Source organism: Gobio gobio (assembly GCF_949357685.1).
Source record: "Gobio gobio genome assembly, chromosome: 6".
Taxonomy (NCBI): Eukaryota; Metazoa; Chordata; class Actinopteri; order Cypriniformes; family Gobionidae; genus Gobio; species Gobio gobio.
The window spans coordinates 11516030-11534274 of NC_137102.1; the positions used below are offsets into that span (position 1 = coordinate 11516030).

Consider the following 18245-nt stretch of genomic DNA (forward strand, 5'->3'; position numbering starts at 1 on the left):
TAATATTTAGTTATTATTTTTTTATATAAATAATAATTATAGTATTATTATTAGTGGTGGTAGTAGTAGTAGTAGTAGTAGTAGTAGTGTTGCTATTATTATTATTATTATTATTATTATTATTATTATTATTATTATTATTATTATTATTATTATTATTATTATTATCCTCCAGATGTTTTCCCTGAACCACAAGGTGAAAACACAAGGTTTAAAAATAATTTGAAGGGAACTCATTATGGGCAACTTTTATTTTGCTACGCGTCATTGTCACTATTTATTTCCGCGTTTCCATTTCCACAACTTCAAAGCAGAGTTCCTGAAACATTCAAGAAGTTTATTTAACACCGAGACAACATTAGAAGTACTATTTTGCTATAGTTACGTGTATGTTAAGGCATCTGAGAGACTGCATCGTCTACAATTTGTTACGTTCTAACTGCAGTTTTGTGTTTCTGATTTATAATATCCGCATACGTCTGATTGTCAACAGGTTGCACAGTGTCTCACTCCTGCTATACATGTGATCAGGACACTTCATTTACAACAGTAAGTCATCTATGGTTCATATGGTGTGTAAATCTTAATACTTAAAGGCATAACAGTTCTGTCATCACGTTCTCACCCATTACTTTCTTCCGAGGAACACAAAAGAAAAATGTTAGGAATATCGACAGCCTCAGGCATTATTTACATTTGCTGTACAGTGAAAGTTAAGGCTGACAGTCCTTTACATTCTGCCTTATATAGCTCTTTGTGTTCCACAGAATAAAGAAAGTTAGCTTTAAAACAGAAGAATGAGTAAATTATTGTCATTTTGGGTGAAATGACACTATTAATAATATCAGCAACATAAACTAAAGCTTATCTACTTATCTGCCTTCTATTGATGCCTTCATTCACAGAGCACATAGACCTGTGATGGCAAATACTGATTTTCATCTGCAATTTCAAGGTGAGTCCCTTAACATTTAACAACATATTTAACAACATGTTTAAAAGGAACACCAAAATATTGCCCCAAAATAAATAATGATTCTATTGATTTATGAATTAATGAAAACTGTTCATTTAGTATAATAGGATATTGTGGATATTGCTCTTGAAATTTGTCCAAAAATATTTTCTATATTGTACTAGAATTTGAAGATGATCACGGATTCATTGAAAGTAACCAAGGTGTCACAACAGTGACCATTGATGACCCCATTAAATCACGGAAACAACGAAAAGCTACTGGAATTGCTCTTGAAGAAGAAGAGATTGATCCATTGGACAGCAACGATAAAACCGAGGTCAGTGGAACACAATCAGTGGAACACAGTTTCCCCAAATGGGGCATTGACTCAAAATATATGTTCCTTTGTCCAACAGCTTCTGTCAGATGAAAGAAAAAGTGCACCCTTCTGGACGTTTGAGTTCTACCAAACATTATTCGATGTGGACAGCCATCAGGTCAGCTAGCTGAATCTTTACTGTAGGATTCACCACTCGCACTACAGCGATTCAAACAGTTAAAAAGCATTCATTGTGTATTTCAGAAATACGTTTTCAGGTCTTTCTAATCCTTTTAAAATATAAAAGATGAATTGCTGCTATTTTCCCATTTTAGTTTTTTAAATCCAAGCTACTACTTATGCACATGGAATGATTGTTTTGTGAAGTGACTGAAAATATGGCAACAATATGCCGTCAAGACGAGACAGAAAAAATTTGTATTTGTTTATTTATAGGTAAAGAACAGAATAGTTGGTTCAATTCTGCCTTGGCCTGGGAAAAACTTTGTGGAGGTCTATTTACGGAATAACCCGGACCTGTATGGTAAGCAAAATTAAACTAAAATGGAAGGATTAGAGCAAAGAGAAAGAAGTTGATAAAAGGTTGAATATGTTGTTATTCTAGGACCTTTCTGGATCTGTGCGACTCTTGTTTTTGCCATCGCTATTAGTGGAAATATCTCCAGTTTTCTGGTGCACCATGGTCAGCCGGAGTACAAATATGTGCCAGACTTCAGAAAAGGTTAGAGATATGTTATTTGAAATAAAAGTGTTATAACCGGGAAAATTAGCAGCTTTTAACTGTAACAAAAATATGTAATACACTGTAAAATTTTTAACAGAAATGAAGAATTGACAAACAATACGTTAAATGTTTAAGATTAAATGTTTAAATATACACTACCATTCCAAAGTTTGGGGTTGATAAGACAATTTTATTGTTTTTGAAAGAAGTCTCTTTAAATTTGTTATATGCTAATTTGATGCTCAAGAAACATTTCTTATTATTATCAATGTTTTATAAAAGTTGTGCTTCCTATTATTTTTATCATGACCGTTTTTAAGGATTCTTACACAACGTAAAAAACAGCATTTATTTGAAATAGAAATCTTTTGTAATATTAGAAATGTCTTTATTCTCACTTTTGATCACTTCAATGCATCCTTGCTGCATAAACGTGTTCATTTCTTGACACCAAACGTTTGAAAAGTGTAGCTTAAAAAAGAAAGAAAATTACCAAAATGACCCAAACATAAATGACCCTGGTTCTGATTATTTTCCAGTAACCATGGCAGCCACAGCAATCTACAGCTATGCATGGTTAGTGCCTTTAGCTCTATGGGGTTTTCTCACCTGGCGAAATAGGAAGATCACAAGCCTGGTGTCCTACTCCTTCATGCAGATAGTCTGTGTCTATGGTTACTCGCTCTCCATCTACATCCCCGCTGTGGTGAGTACTACAATCGTAATATATGCATTTATATAATATGCATTAATCTGTGCATAATCAACACATCTGATAGTTTGTTTTTTAAGCATTCTCTCTTATTATTGTACAGATACTAGTTTGTGTCTTTGTGAAAACAGATACTGTGGATAATACCAAGTGAAGGGTTGAGGTGGTTCTCCATCGTGGTAGCGTTGTGTCTCTCAGGATCTGTGCTGGTATTGACATTCTGGCCAGCCATCAGGGACGATAAACCAAGGATTACCATGGCGATTATAGCCACCATTGTGATTCTTCACGTCTTGCTTGCTGTTGGTTGCAAGGTACATTTTAAGAATCCTTATACATTATAAATGAATGTGATTCTTACAAAATATATGTTCGTACAAAATATATATTCAGGGTGCGCAACATTTAATTAAGCAGTGTCAGTCCATATTGGATATGTCATTGTGCATACTCATTTTCCCTATTTTTACATTTATTTTTTCACCTAATAATTCATTTAAAGGTGCACTATGTAACTTTTCCGTCCGCTAGAGGTCGCATATTCAAAACAAAGGCGTGGTTTAATGACGCCAAGTTTGAGCGCTGAATCTTGGAAACATTTGGGATATTGTAAGTACTCAACTGAACAAAATGTAAAACACTGGCCTAGTGGTTTTTGGATATTTTACTGAAAAAATATTACATATTGCACCTTTAATCTAATTTAGTCTAATTTATTTAGACAATATATAATAGAATTGTAATATTGGCCATAACATGATACTAATTACTGGCTTATATGTATTATAATATCACTGCATCCCTAATATGTATGCATATGATTCTGTCCTCCTTCAAATATAACTTTGATGAACTTGATAAAAATTCCATCTTTTGAGTGTTGCAAAAATGCTAGAGGTTTGATAACAGTAAAGTTTGTAGCACTCGCAGCTCAACATCAGAATTCCGGCACTGCTTTTTGCAGCGTTAGAGGATCAAACAGGTTGGTGTCAAATGTGTTTTCCCAGTGGAGGGGTGTGTTCTTAGAAACACTGGCAATAGACATTGACTGGCTTGGAAACGTGCCATACCTTATGGCTATCGTGTGCCTTCAATTACAATCATTTAATTAGGAAATGCCGTGTTAGCGGAGTTTAAGGAACAAAAGTGCTGTCAAAGTGTGAAAGATTTGTGTCCTCTCTCTTTTTTCAGGCATGTTTCTTCAGTACATATGAGACGAATCCATCAGAGGATCACAATGAGCCATTGAAAGCTTTATCACCCACAAAGGCAAGCTGAATTACAGCCTTGGGTAAATACAGGACTACGGTGATGTGGCACTCTCATGCACTCTGAATTGTTTAATAATGATGAAATTGCATAGAAATGCCAGCACTTTTTAAATGAGCCAAGTCATTTGATTGTAGCTGCTAATGGGAAAATAAGACGTTGATGTTAACATGAGACAAGACTTCCTGTACATAATCTGTGCTCCTCGAGAGACTGTTATTCTTCTGTAATTGCAGCTTCTCCTCTTGCCTTATTAGAGAGAATCGGGTATCTTGATAATGAGATTGTAGGCTGTCTGGATTTCTTCATCTTCTATTATGTGATGGTAAAGTCTTCATTTTGATGGGTTTATGTTTGTAGGTGAGCAGCGGAACCTTGAGATAATCATCTACAACATGTCTGGAGTTTTCTGATTTGAGGTTCAGACACATGTTACTGTTACAAAGCAGGGGACGTGTATATACTGTGTTGCTGATGTTTAAATATTTATGTGATAATTGAGCTTGAGAAGGTTTTCAAAAGGGTCACTCTCCTGTTTCTACCACTTCGAGACATGTACATGTACTTAAAATGTTTTAACACTTTAAAACACTACAGTGCCAACAGAAAAAAACAACATATAAATGTGTTTAATTACACATATATACATAAACTGATTACATATTTCAATTATAATGAAGTTGGAAGTCAAAGCTAGAGTTTATTTAAATATTTTAAAAACTTTCAGTTCTCTACGATGGTCATTGATTTTTTTTTTTTTTTTTTCACTATATTTGTAAAAAAGATCTGTCTCTTTTCTTAAAACAAGATACTTGTAGATAAAATGCCTAGAACAATAAAATGTATCCCAAGACGTCATGTTATAAATAAAAAGTGTTTTAGCTGTTTTTGTCCCATTTAAAATTATATGCAAACAAATACAGACCAAAACGAGGAGCAAATGTTAAGCGTATAATGTTTTGTTTTTCCATTTATAATGTTTAAGTGATTGATGGTGATATTGATAGCCAACTGGTTTTTCGTCAGAATTTCATTCTCTGCATCAAGATTCACGAACAAAGGTTTATTGTCATAGATAAAATCTATCTTGTCTTTGATGTCAGGATTTGATACAGTGCAACGTTTCGTATATCTCCGAGTACCATCAGCAGTGCACTTTTAACCTTTATTCAACAGTCATTAGATTAATTAGATTAAAAAAATTAAGTAGGCACCGGTGTTATAAAATGGCTGAGCTACATTTTCCAAATTAACAAACTAAAAAAAAATTGTGTCACTTGAAACTGTGCCAATGTGTGGTGTGTGTGTCCTAATTAATGGTCATTCTAGCCTTAGCTTAGAGTTACACCGAAGCTGCCTCCCAAACCTATAACCTTTGTGGAGGAATGTCAGCTTCACAAGTCACTGTTTCCCTTTACACAGTGGATTAACAACAAGGAAGCTTTATTTTTGGATCACTGAATTCATAGGCTATCCTCGGACATTGCTATTTGAATGACCTGCAAATGGAAACCCGATTTAAAGAGACTTTGACCCGACGACCTGTATCAAGGAACATGCCTTTTCAATATCGCATTTGAGACTGCAAATGAAGGATGGCTGGGAAAGTGGAAAAGGTGTCCAAATACGAAACTTTAAAGCTTCTGGAAAAGTGCCGGAAGGAAAGAGATGATGCTTTGCACCGCGAGAATGTGATGAGGGAGAAAATGAGGCAATATGAGTCTCGAATGAGATCAACCGAAGCGCTCAAACAGAAACTCAAGCAATTGACCTTGGACAACAAGGAGCTGCGGAAACAAGCGAAGATCCTGAGGGCTGAAATTGGTTTAGAGTCCAGTCCCAAATTTCACGGTAAAACCACCAAGGACATAATCAACGACCTGCATGAGAAGGAGCGCGAGTGCACTTCGCTTGTTGAAAAGGCGGGCAAATTGAGTTTGACCATTGATGAACTAACATCTGAACTGGCGAACAGCGTCACCTCAAAGACTCTCCTGGAGGACCAAGTCCAGTCCCTGCAACAGAACCTGAAGGACATGACCAACAACCAGCGGCGTCTTCTGAAGCTCTGGGAGGACAAGAAAGCTCAGCGGGAGCAGCTGTCACTGCCCGCGATACCGCAGAGACCCGGACAAAAGCCGGTGGTGCATAAAGGCATCCAGACGGAGATGTCCATCAGTTCAACCCAGATATTACCCACTAATGCGTTTGAGACCAAGACCCGCCGAGACATCGATAAAAGCAGAACTAATCTGGAGAGACGCAGCATCACATTAGCAAACGGCACTCATCGAGAGAAAAACGGGTTAATTCCGAATGAAGCGAAAGGAATACACAACTGACAATATTCCATGAAACATTTTTGTCTATATCCTACGCCAGGGGTTTTCAAACTGGGGTCCGGGGATCCAGGGGTCCTCCAGAAGAGAAGGTTCAAAGGGGTCCCCAGAAAATTTCAGTGAATAAAAAGACAAAACAAAAATGGATTATGTCTACCGATCATTCTACCGGTTTCTCTCCTTTCTTGCTGTAAACATACTTTCCAGAATTGTATATGTTTGCTTTATATATTTCTAGTGCGTTTTTCTCACTATAGTCCCCTTTATCTCGCTCACTGGGGTTGTAATAGCTACAGTAGGCCTATTCTTAACGCAGTAGGTAAACTACATACATTTATTGTAAAAGTTGCTAATACAAATATTTTTTTATTGAAAAATTTCTTCTTCAGGTTTATACATCCAACAATAAGTAAGTTTGGAAACAATGTGTATTTATAATGTCATACTTACTATTTATATAACACTTTACAAACTTTTTTTTCATACACAAAAATATATAGATGGATTTTAGGTAGGGGGTCCCCCAAAGGTTCATCATATTTAGGGGTCCTTGGCATTATAAGTTTGAAAACCCCTGTCCTACGCATAATTAGGCTGCTCCATGCATACAGCTTTATAATAGCCTACTATAAAGCAAATCTGATGTTTTTAAAATGCTTAAATAATTAAGAAATAACCTGATGGAGATATTTGAAGACTTTATGCTACTGTAATTATCAGTTATTTCTTATGTATTGGCTCATTATTACATTTTTTTAGACTGATGTTTGATGTAATGCCCCAAAAAACATTGTGTATAATGAATTACTGTTTAACATTAAATATCAAATATTCAGCTTTCCTCTCTTTAATTAGGACAATGTAATTGATAGGCCTACAATTCATTAATCGACATGTCATTAAAATATGCTCCACCTATGCCAATTATATTTTAAAATCAAGTAAAAGATTGGCTATAAAATAGGGTGAGTTCAGGTTGATTGGGTTACTTTTTCCAAGTCATCTCAATGACAAAAAAGTGTCCCTGAATTCACAGGTGCGAAGGTGCGGACTATTAAAGGGAAAATCTACCCAAAATGTACATTCTGTCATCATTTACTCGCCCTCATGTCATTCCAAACCTGTATGACTTTCTTTATTTCTCTGCAGAATACAAAGGAATATATTTTGAAGAATGTTGAAAAACCAAACAGTTTTTGTTACCATTGACTTCCAAGGACTTGGAATATGGACGCATTTATCAAACTATCTTATTTTATATTCCACAGAAGAAAGTAAGTCATATACAGGCCTGGAACTACATGAGTTTGAGTAAATAAAGACAATTTTAATTTTGGGGTGAACTATCGCTTTAAGTGTGATTGTATTCAGGCAGTATGTCAGACGCCCTTGCAGCGGTCCTTATGAGGTCCTTCGAATGTGTGGCGCGGATACTATCCTCACTTTTGCCATGTTGATATGGATTTTACTCAAGTGATGCAGAACTGAAACAAGCATGACAAAATGTTTTCGCTAAAACAGAATTGTTGGTTTATAAAAAAGGTAAGAACTGGTTAAATATAAACCGAGTTTAAAGGCCTGGACGGTAACCAACCAACTAGAAAGTTTGTATTAAGTCGGCAGTGACATCTGGACATCATCATGTATTGTTATAGCGACATGTTTTATGTGCTCTAGTGTCTGTTTTACAGAAATTGATAGAGTATTAAATTATATTAGTTATTTGTAAAGAATTGGTGTTAAATTTTAAAGCTATAAATGTAGAAAAAGTGTGTGTGAGACAAGCAACGGTGTATGAAATGCGCCAGTACAAGACCAAATTCTCATCTTTTTTCAGGTTGTAATATGGAGGGCGGTGGCGAGCATCGCATGGTCAGTGCTTCTCTTGCCAGTGACAACTGCAGTCTTTGTGCTCTTGAGTAGATTCAGCCTGTTTCACCCCATCCAATGGATATCAGGTGAGGAAAACCGCAAGACAGTCTTACAAAATGCGTAATTACAAGATGTTACTGATACCGAGAAGTGCTGAAACTCGTAAAGCCTGACATATGAAATTCGAATTTTATTTTGTTACATGGATATTTGTTTTATGTTTTGTAGACTATTTGGTCCAACAGTCTTTTAAGGCCCATACAGTATGATGAAGTGAGGAAATAGAGCTCACACTCTGAGGAAAAAAAGAACTGAAAAAATATGCTCTTTCTATTCAATGGACATTTATTTGTTTAGCGTTTTTCACAATACACATACTAAAAGGGCTTTAACTTGCCAAAAATGTATGCATTTTTAATCAAATGACAGACGACCTGTAGTAGATTGTGTGTAACGGTTTTTAAGCTATGTTTGTTTGGTCATGTCAAATTTTAGAGGCCTTATTTTTTTGGTTTTAATTGGTTAATATTTAAATTGCCTTTTAGTCAGCATCTCAAACATTGCTTTCAGAATGCACAAGTCTTCTTACGGCCTCAAGCACCGTCTTTTCCCTTGTCGTGCTGTGTGGAGTGATTCTGATGACTGGCTTTTTCAACCTGGAGTTCTACACCTGTGAGTAAACTGACTAAATAGATTTGTCTCATGAATGTTAAAAATGATTTAATTTGCAATGTTTCCATTGAATTACTTGTGATGCTGATTATTTATTTCACTCTTCGTGTTTAAGTGGTTCCTTCCATTCCGTGTTCACGTGTGGCTCTTCTGGGGACAGTGCTCCACCCGCGACAGTGTGTCCATTCTTTGGTTTACTGCACCATGGGCATGCTGGTAATGTGGTGTGCTTCTGTTACCATCGGTGGACGTTACAGCACTCTTGGAACTCCCTGCAGGCAAAGTGAGAGGTGGGTTATGACCTGATTCTGTTCGTGTCACATACACTGATCCGTCGACATGCTCCGAGGATCGTGTTTCAATAATTGCGTTCTAGGCGCTGCGGCTCTTTAGTACCCAGACGAAGAGATTGACACACATACAGTTATCTTAAGTTGTTTTTAATTACCACTGTGAGTAACCTTATCTCAAAATTACCAGGAGGTCATTCGTACCCTAATATAGGCCAAGTGCACCTCTACAATGCAAATGAAATGCATTCTCTGTCTGCGTTTGGTTTTTATTGACAAGTGTTTTGTTACTCTATGCAATTTCTACCAATAACTGGAATAACCGTCCTTTATTTTATGTGGGTTTTTCTAGTGGTGAACTTGTCACCTGTCTGAATGAGTATCATCTCTTTCTTCTCCTGGCTGGGGCCTTCATGGGATACAGTCATAGCTTTTTGGGAGTGGTTCAAAATATGTACTATGTGTCATTTCAACCCATACAAGTAAGTATTTGTCTATTCGGATCAGTTGCTAAATTACATGCATAGACTGATATACATTTTTTTTGATGGCCCATGCCAATATCTTAGGGAGCTGGATGGCCAATATAAAATATATCAGGCTTCTTAATTTTACAGATTCTAATTAACACATGCATAACAATTGATGGATTGATAGAAAAATATTTAATCAATATAAAAAATACTTGCTGATAAAATTTATAAAATACATTTTTACTTTAGATTTTTACTTTAGACAACATTTTGCTTCTGTAATCCAATTATAATTTATTAGACATTCAAAATGTAAATATGAATGCGTTTTTGCTTTAGTAAGTGAAAACAAGTATAATATAATTTGCTTTTCGGATTATGAGACTCACTGTTGAACAACTACTGTTAATTAATTAATTTTCTGTGAGAAGAATGTCACCAACATATCAGCCTGGGATGTATATTGGTCCACCACTATTTCTACTGTCTCTTATCTATTTAAGATTTAATAGTTGCAAAAGTCTCGTTGAAGGATTGAATTAGAATAAACTGAATCATTAATGCTTTCATTAATAAGTTATCAATGCAAAACTCTTTGTCCCTCCCACATTGGTGTTGAAGCAATACAAATATCCGCGGTTCAAGGGCTCTCTACCAGCGGTGGTGAAGTGCAGTGTAATTCAATCCTTATATTCAGCCAGGAATTTTGCTGCTCTCTATTTCTTTTTTGGTAAGTTACATTGATGATCAGAGATATATCCTCTAAAATTAATCTGTTTTCCTTTCAGAATTCTCTTTAAATGTTGTGTTAACTTCCTTAGGGTATGTTCCGAAGACCTGGATCTCCAGTACACTTAATCTACAGATAGACAGGTTAGATTTGGAACCACAGTCTACCAAAACTCAAATATTTAATAACTATTATGATCTGAAGGAAAATCAACCTATATTCATGAATCTTTACATCTATTTTTCTACTTTATAGTTCTCTCCAACCACTGGATTCATTAACTGGACTTCTAGACTTCTCCCTTCTCTACCACCTGGCGATCAGTGGCACTTTCCTGTACCTAACCTGGTACCTCACTGTGCTTCTCTTCAGGATTTATGTCACAGAGGTACAGAGTTAGAACTCTTGGACATATCAAAGCAATTGACTTTACTGTATTCTGATGGGTTGCTGTGCATCTTCAGGCCTACAGTTTTCCAGTGCAGTCCACATTTACTGAGGATGCAGAGCAGTGTCTGCCCAAAGTTTTGGTTGAGAAGGATACTTCAGTAATAAAGGTCAGTTTCCCACCCTTCATTTTCAGAAAAACTTGCAGGTTCCAGGGTCAGAGAATTTTCAAATTGTGATTTCAAGGCTCATTGAAATTTCTATAGTGAATGAACATTTTTTGCTAACTTTAATTATTTGTTGAATTATTTATTTTTGTGAGTACAACCTCTGTAAAACTATTTAAATTTGATTTTGAATTTGTTATTGGTTAACTGGAAAAGTCAAAATGGATCCTAAATGTCATTATTGATACTTTTTTGCCGATGTTATAGACCCTTAACTGATTAACTGACCGTTTCACAGTTTTTGGCTCTGCATGACCTGGCTTTGTTATCGCAACATTCTCTCTCGCGTAGACTGGAAGTCTTCAGTCTGAGTCAGCCAGGTACAAACTAAAAACTTTCAAAGAACTCTAAACTCATTCCTTTTCATCACTGGTAAACTAATGTAACATGTACATGTAGGTGGTCACCCTCATAACTGGAATGCCATCAGTAAGGAATGTCTGTCTTTGCTGAGTGAGCTGACACACAGACTGGTGGCTCATCAGGATGCAGTTGCCTCTAATGGCCGAGTCAAATCTCAATCTGCCAGCAGTGACACCAGATCAGCCTCTTCAAGCAGCTCTGGTAAGGTCACTTAGATAACACCCAACAAAGGCAAAACTGAACAGTGAGTCCAGCACTGCTCTTGGTGACATACTAGAGTAATCAAGCTGCTCTAGATAGAAAAAAAAATTCACCCTTTCTCCTTCCTTTCATCTTTAGTGATGTCAGGAACAGAGGACATTCCTGAGACTCCTCGACTCAGTGTCCCGCTAAGGACCCCTGGGTCAGTCTTCAAGTCATCGGTGGGGGGTATGCACAGCGCTCTGACGGCTCCTTTCACCCCAGATGTGGACAGCCCTTTTTCTTCCCCTGCTATTCGACGTCTGGTTGGCCAACAGGAACCCCAGTCTCCCTGGGGTGGTACTATACAAAGCCCCCACGTCATGAGGAGGGGCCCCAAGCTTTGGAGTTCCTCCACAGGTGAGGCAGCTTGACTAAAAATATCACAGTGAATATATCAAATTATTCAAACAAAATTAAACCTTGGGAAGGTGTGTTGTTGTTGTGTGTTGTTTTTGTGTGTTGTGGTGTGTGTGTGTGTGTGTGTGTGTGTTTTAATTTATATATATATATATATATATATATATATATAATATTTATTTATTAGTGGGGGCTAATATTTAACAATAAAAATAATTATTTATAATTTCATTGTTAATTAATGGAGGATTAAAAAAATAAAGTAAAAAATAATTATAATTTAATTAATATGGAATTATAACTAAATATTAAAATATTTGTAAATACATTTTACTCAATTGCTTGTAATTACTGATTTATTTATTCATTCATTATTTAACATAATGGGAAAATGTATTAGTATTTTATAAGAATTTTTGTAATATAAAATATATATTTGTATTATGTGTTATGTTATTGGACTTTATTTGGTTCTGTGGACTAAACGGGAAAAGTTAGGTATATGTGGCGAATGGCACTCACTTTGAAAAAGAAAAAAACACTATTATTATTATTACTGTGTTTGTTTGTAATTCTTTGTGAGAAGCCAAAAACAAATGTACACACTTTTGGACAATAACTCTCTATAATAATGTAATATAACCTAGCCTATTTCTTTCTTTTCATTTCAGAGTCACAAACCAATGGCAGTCCTCTGGCCTCCCCTGCCACTGGTCCTAGTCCTCCTGCAGCCACTCAGAAACCCAGCTTCCTGGCCCAGTGGCTGCAGAACAGGAGGGAGCAGGTAGCATCTTCATCTAATCCCACCTGACCTGTAAATTAAGCCTTTATTATTTCATAGGGTTTTCTTGGTTTCCAAGCGTGTCTCCATAGGAACCAAAACGGACAAGCTTTTGAGTGTCCAGTTCGGTTGCTGAAAAAAAAAAAAGCCAGTTCACGTTACCGTGTGATACCATTACATGTCCTAGAGACACCTGTTAACTCATGTTCCTGTCATACTCTCAATTGTTCTGCTCAGGTTAAAAGCTTTTTGGCAAAGCGGGTGCTGATAGTGTATTTATTTAACAAGGTAAGGTTAAGCATGGATTACTTGAATGGAGGATCTGTCTGCGGCAGCATGTTGCATGTGCCCACAACAGATTTTTAGTTACAGGAATCATTAATGCATGTGTGTAGATTCTGCCCATGTTTAAATGAACACTAACACCATTAGTCTCCCCTGTCCTTCTAGTTCTGTTTTTGTCTAAGTTTGTAGTGTTAGATTATAGTGACCCAGTTTATACACAGTTTTAAATAAATAAAAGCATGGCATATTACAGATCATCCTTTTAAAAGTGTTACTTTATACAAAATCAGTTGAATTTATGTCTATCCATTATAATACCATTGTTAGAGCAACTGTAGATAAACTGGGTCTGTATGTTGGGGTGTAGTCAAGTTCTCTCACTGAGTATGCAGTGTATACAGTGTATATACCTTCTTGCATGCATCAAATCAATGGTGAAATTTATTTTGGACTAAAAATGAATGAATAAACATTTATAATACATTTTAAAACTCGTTTTTTATGCTTGGTATCTAATTTGTAAAGTTATCTGAATCATGCTTTTTCCTTAGTAAATGTTTCTTCTATTGAACAGCTTCCAGAAGCCTCTAGCCAAGCTCTGTTTGCTGACAGCCAGGCTCATATCTGGGCTCTCCAAGGTCAGAAAGTAGTGATTGATTTTTAAGAGATGCCGTCTTACATGCTTATTTGTTTGACTGATTTATTTAGTCTTGTTATTTCTATCTTCAAGGACTATCACATCTGGTGGCAGCCTCTTTCTCCGAGGATCAGTTTGGAGTGGTGCAGACTACATTACCTAGTATTCTTAGCTGCTTGGTAGTCTTGTTAGAGGTAAAACAAGTCATTTTTGGAAAAGTGACGAGCATATGACTTCAAATGGGGACAGTCTGATTCATTTAGTAAATCTTTTTAATTGTAGGCTGTTGACAGACACTTCAAACTGCCTCATGCCTCCAGCAAACCTGCGAGGACTATCTGCAGTATGGGTGATTCCACTTACAAAACTCTAAGGTTTGCACTGAGGGCTGCGCTAAAGACAGCCATCTACAAGATAACTACCACTTTTGGAGAACACTTGAAGTAAGTCGCATCATTCTTTGCAGTAATATCACTGAGAAACATAAACATGCATGTTTACACTCAATCTTATTGTTCATTTTCTGTTTACAGTGCTGTGAAAATTTCATCAGAACATAGAAAAAGGCTTCAGCAGTTCTTGGAATTCAAGGAATAGTTCACCACAACCTCTCAGTTGTCTTTGGATATGTGCGTGTGCGTGTGTGTGTGTGTGTGTGTGTGTCAGGAGAGAAAACTGACAATGTGCTTCTTTGAAAGATCTGATATATGGGGGATTGGCACTGTACATCACTCAAGACCTTAAGTATTGTTTTACAGACAGGTGCTGCATTGTATTTCCCCTTGAAATCCCAGTCACTTTATAATTAACATTTACATCTTTCGTACACAATTCCATAATCTGTGAATTGTGTTTGTGTACATGTACCTGTGTACTAGAATGTGTTGAGAGTTCAAGTCTGGTGGATGTCAAAATCATGGTGGGGATTTAAGGAAATGTTTTCATCCTCAGTATATTTAAATTTTATTACGCTCCCTTTATCGAAAATGAGGGGTCCAACACTTTTCCCTTTTGAATCGTTTATTATTCACGTTCTATGTTTGTGATATTTTAATAGCACTCTGGTTGGATGGTACATTTTCAAGGTCCCCTGTGTTACATGGATCATTTCCAGGATCATCCATTTGTTAAACTGGTTTCCAGAGACATGTTTTGGGTATTTGTTTGCCAAGAGAGCATTGATTGGGTTATTTGGTTAATGTCAAATATGAACTTTTTGAAACATTCATACAATTAAATAAACTTTTCTAAAATGTCATGTAAATTGCAGATCATTTCTAAATGGTTCCTCCGATATACAGCAGATGTCGCTGTCTGTATTCTGTGCTGCTCGTCAGTTAAATTCAGTATTAGCCTACATTTTAAGTATTAAATGTAATGTAGTTAATTACAATTAGGTTTTATAATTGAATATTACGTAAACTACTATGCAGGGAAACGTCTGGATTGTTTCCCTCAAGTATATCTCCACAAGTTAATTTGTAACACCAAGCACTAATGACAAATGTTTAGTGGTTTCTTAAACGTCAGTTGGGTTAAGTATGGATTAAAGATGAATGACTTTATAATTTCGTAGTTCGTAAAGTTTTGTGCATTATGAGTCGACAGCAGAAGTAACGTTAGCTAGGTTCCATGAATCATTACTACACTTGTATGGACCACAACGCCGATATCCTTCGTATGATGAGCGCCTGTCTATTAGTTTTGTCAGTTGTACGCTTGAGAAGGCGTTTGTGTTTCACTTTCAGACGCTTTTTTAGAGGAAGAGATTAAACAATTTCAAGGTTATGGGTTTGGTCTTCACTCTTGAAGGGGAAGGATGGATGAGTCTTGCACACTAGTGTCTCTTTCTGCCGCAGTGGACTGACAGTAATATTCGACTTCGGGTAAGTTTACTGCAGTTTTACCACAGTGCATGAAAACGACTCGAATCTACCTCTGAATTTGTTTTTGTTATGAAGATATCAGTGTCATATTTTGGAATCTGGTCTTTCGGCTAATGAATGAAATGTTTTCAGTTAATTATTTTTTCATGCTAATACTGAAGATGAGCATGATTTTTTCCCCCTATGTACTGTCCATGTCGAAACGTGGTGTTCTTTTTTTTAGATTTTCTTATTTTTAGAAAAAGACACGATTATCGTTCCAGTATTGCAGGCTTAATGCACGTCCAAGCTGTGATTTATGAAATGTATGGCTTGGTTGTAGGTCCTGGAAACCACTCACAACAAGGTAATTTTTTCTTACTAAACACAAACTTGATTTCACTCTGTCACATTAAAGGTAATTTATGAAGTGAAGTTTATATTTTAAGTATGTTATTAAAGGAATAGTTCACCCCAAAAAAATGAAAGATGCCCCTTAACATGTGGTTAAATTGTTTATATTTTGGGGAAACTATCACTTTAAGTCCAGTTCCTTTGACCTTAACATTTTCTTAAAAGCATAGAAGAGAGGTGTTTGTCTATGGGGAAATAAAAAAAGATAAGGTTATGATTAACATATTTTGATATCCACTTGAAGCCTATGGTTGTTTAAAATTTAGCATGCAATTAAGAGTGTGCACATCATGAAAAAACGAATGCAACCCTTATCCGCTGCCAGTGGCTCTTTTGTTATGGTTGAGATGTTAAATACATGATGAAATGGTTTAGGTTTTAGACTTTTTTGTCTCTTTCATGAGCCTGTTTTACACTGACCAAAACGCTATTCTAACCCATTGTGTAATGCATTATATTTTTTGTGACTTGGAATTCATCCTACTAGTCCTTGTCCGTCTTAGTGGTTCAGTTTGGATACATATTTAGTATTAATGTCTTTCATTAAGGGTTTATGATGATTAATTACTATATTAGATTGCCTAAAATGTCTGTAAACGGGGAAAACTCAAGTTGTTTACATTTTCATGAAAGAAAAGAATGAGAGAAGATTTGGTTTTCCTGCACTATTGACTTTTACAGTGTGGTTGGAGCAGCAACAGTTAAGTTTGTGTTCAACAATATAAAAGTTGGCCAGAAATTGGAAACAAATTGACCGGTTTGCAGTAAAAGCCAATTCATAGTCTCGCATTGTAACGGAATTATGTCAAGCAGAGGATAATTTTACTTGGAGTGGATTTCTTCAGGGTGCAATAAAGATATTAGACATAAATGGAAAGTGGAAAAATCTGAAGCCCTTCTCATAAACACTCCATTAATAATGCCAGTTATTGAAATATAATATTGCGATGTCTTTCCCTTTAAAAAAGTTCCTAATGTCATCAAATTTGTGAATAGATTTTGTTTGTTTTTCAGCCTCTATTTTTTTTTTTTTTTTTGTCTAGTTGAAGCTGATGTAAATTTTAGGTTGATATTTTAGATTTTTTTTTTTCTGTTTATTATTTATCATATAAATAAATATCTATTTCATGTTTAGAGTGGAAAAGTAGTTTTAATAGTTTTGTTCATGTGTTGGTTAACTGCTCTGACATGAACCCTTAGACATCACTTAGTTTTGGAATACCTTGAAATACAAAAGACTTGACTTAGACAAAAGACTTTAGTCTTGACTTGAACACAGCGTTGGAGACTTGTTAACTTTTTGTAATATTGTGCTGTAACAAGATGATATATCCAGCAACAGGCACCTCAGTACAAACTCTTGTGATTTATATGGAGTGCAGGACTAATGCAGAACTCAGTGTTCATTATATGTCCATTCACAGGTGTCTCTTGGTTCTCTGTGATGATTTTGTGGTGCTCCATTATATGTTGCCAGTATTGTTGCACTGCTGTAAATCACTACAGTGACCATGTTATTTTTATTGGCAGTTTAATACTCCAAAAAGTTCCTTTTAAACAAACGCTTCAGTGGCTGTCAAATCCATTTTCATGTCAATGTAGATGTCTTGAAAGCATTTTAGCACTCATGCTATTTGTATTGCTGCGGTTTAAGTCCGCTCTTAAACTTAATTGAATGTGATGATGATCGTGTTGACAGGGACCATAAAATAGGACTTTAAGTTTCCCGTTGACTGTGGCTGAAACCGTTTAAAAAGAACCAACCTCACATATTGGGCCATCATGCCTAAAAGCCAAGATTCCATAAACTTTTATGGAATGCTGGGTAAAATGATCTGAGACCAACAAGAACACCGTGGGGGATCATCAGATATTTTTACTGCAACAAGCCCAAAAACGTTGCTCCTCTGAATGTAGTTTTATTTGTGTGGTGTGCTTTATAGGTGAAACTCAGATTTGTCTTTTTATTCACTTCTCTTTCTCTACACCCCTGTGAGAGAGCGCACATTTACATTTCAAATATTTATTTACATTATGAAAAGGTTTGGAAACCTATTTGGAAATACTGGAGGGGAATTTTTTTATATATAGCTGAAGAGTTTTAACAGAGGCGTACAGGACTACTTTTTATACTGGAGCTACAGATGGGACACTATATATGCAAGTACATCCCAAAATCAGCCTTTTCCCTACTGGAACTTTTTTTTTTTTTTTTTTTTTTTTTTTTCTTTCTTCATTTTTAGAGAGAAAAAGAAAATCTGCAGTAAAGTGCTTTTGTAAAAACTTGTACCAAAGTATGAATTACTG

General features: G+C 35.9%; 4 protein-coding genes across 11 annotated transcripts in view; all 4 read left to right on the plus strand.

The window, feature by feature from the left end:
• Positions 1 to 259: 259 nt before the first annotated feature.
• On the plus strand, positions 260 to 4890 carry yipf1 (Yip1 domain family, member 1). Of its 6 annotated transcripts, none has more exons than XM_079819244.1 (11): positions 260 to 387; positions 494 to 549; positions 906 to 955; positions 1141 to 1295; positions 1375 to 1455; positions 1734 to 1821; positions 1903 to 2019; positions 2562 to 2728; positions 2866 to 3048; positions 3926 to 4003; positions 4364 to 4889. In XM_079819244.1, exons 3-11 carry the CDS (start codon positions 922 to 924, stop codon positions 4385 to 4387), a joined length of 927 nt encoding a protein of 308 aa, XP_079675370.1. In that variant the 5' UTR covers positions 260 to 387; positions 494 to 549; positions 906 to 921; the 3' UTR covers positions 4388 to 4889. The 6 variants fall into 6 exon arrangements, with proteins under 6 accessions (XP_079675370.1, XP_079675373.1, XP_079675372.1 ...); XM_079819247.1 differs by having other exon boundaries at positions 270 to 364; positions 3926 to 4025; positions 4364 to 4890; XM_079819246.1 differs by having other exon boundaries at positions 273 to 387; positions 3926 to 4025; positions 4364 to 4890.
• Positions 4891 to 5581: 691 nt separating this feature from the next.
• LOC307128428 (uncharacterized protein) lies at positions 5582 to 7170 on the plus strand. The gene has a single exon (XM_079820277.1). It carries the CDS (start codon positions 5599 to 5601, stop codon positions 6343 to 6345), a length of 747 nt encoding a protein of 248 aa, XP_079676403.1. The 5' UTR covers positions 5582 to 5598; the 3' UTR covers positions 6346 to 7170.
• A 563-nt stretch (positions 7171 to 7733) lies between these two features.
• On the plus strand, positions 7734 to 14920 carry ndc1 (NDC1 transmembrane nucleoporin). 2 transcript variants are annotated; one of them, XM_079820226.1, is made up of 18 exons: positions 7734 to 7884; positions 8180 to 8300; positions 8785 to 8886; positions 9002 to 9176; positions 9529 to 9658; positions 10271 to 10379; positions 10471 to 10522; positions 10635 to 10767; positions 10844 to 10936; positions 11232 to 11313; positions 11393 to 11557; positions 11696 to 11956; positions 12628 to 12740; positions 12975 to 13025; positions 13597 to 13660; positions 13753 to 13853; positions 13942 to 14102; positions 14193 to 14920. In XM_079820226.1, exons 1-18 carry the CDS (start codon positions 7846 to 7848, stop codon positions 14254 to 14256), a joined length of 2016 nt encoding a protein of 671 aa, XP_079676352.1. In that variant the 5' UTR covers positions 7734 to 7845; the 3' UTR covers positions 14257 to 14920. The 2 variants fall into 2 exon arrangements, with proteins under 2 accessions (XP_079676352.1, XP_079676353.1); XM_079820227.1 differs by lacking the exon at positions 12975 to 13025.
• A 439-nt stretch (positions 14921 to 15359) lies between these two features.
• The window catches only part of glis1a (GLIS family zinc finger 1a), a 47671-nt gene continuing 44785 nt past the window's right edge, over positions 15360 to 18245 (plus strand). Inside the window, exons 1-2 of one of the 2 annotated variants that reach the window (XM_079819204.1) lie at positions 15360 to 15545; positions 15769 to 15891. The gene's annotated coding sequence lies outside the window, so the exon portion shown is untranslated. The remainder of the gene's footprint in view (positions 15546 to 15768; positions 15892 to 18245) is intronic. The other variant, XM_079819205.1, reaches the window with a different exon arrangement.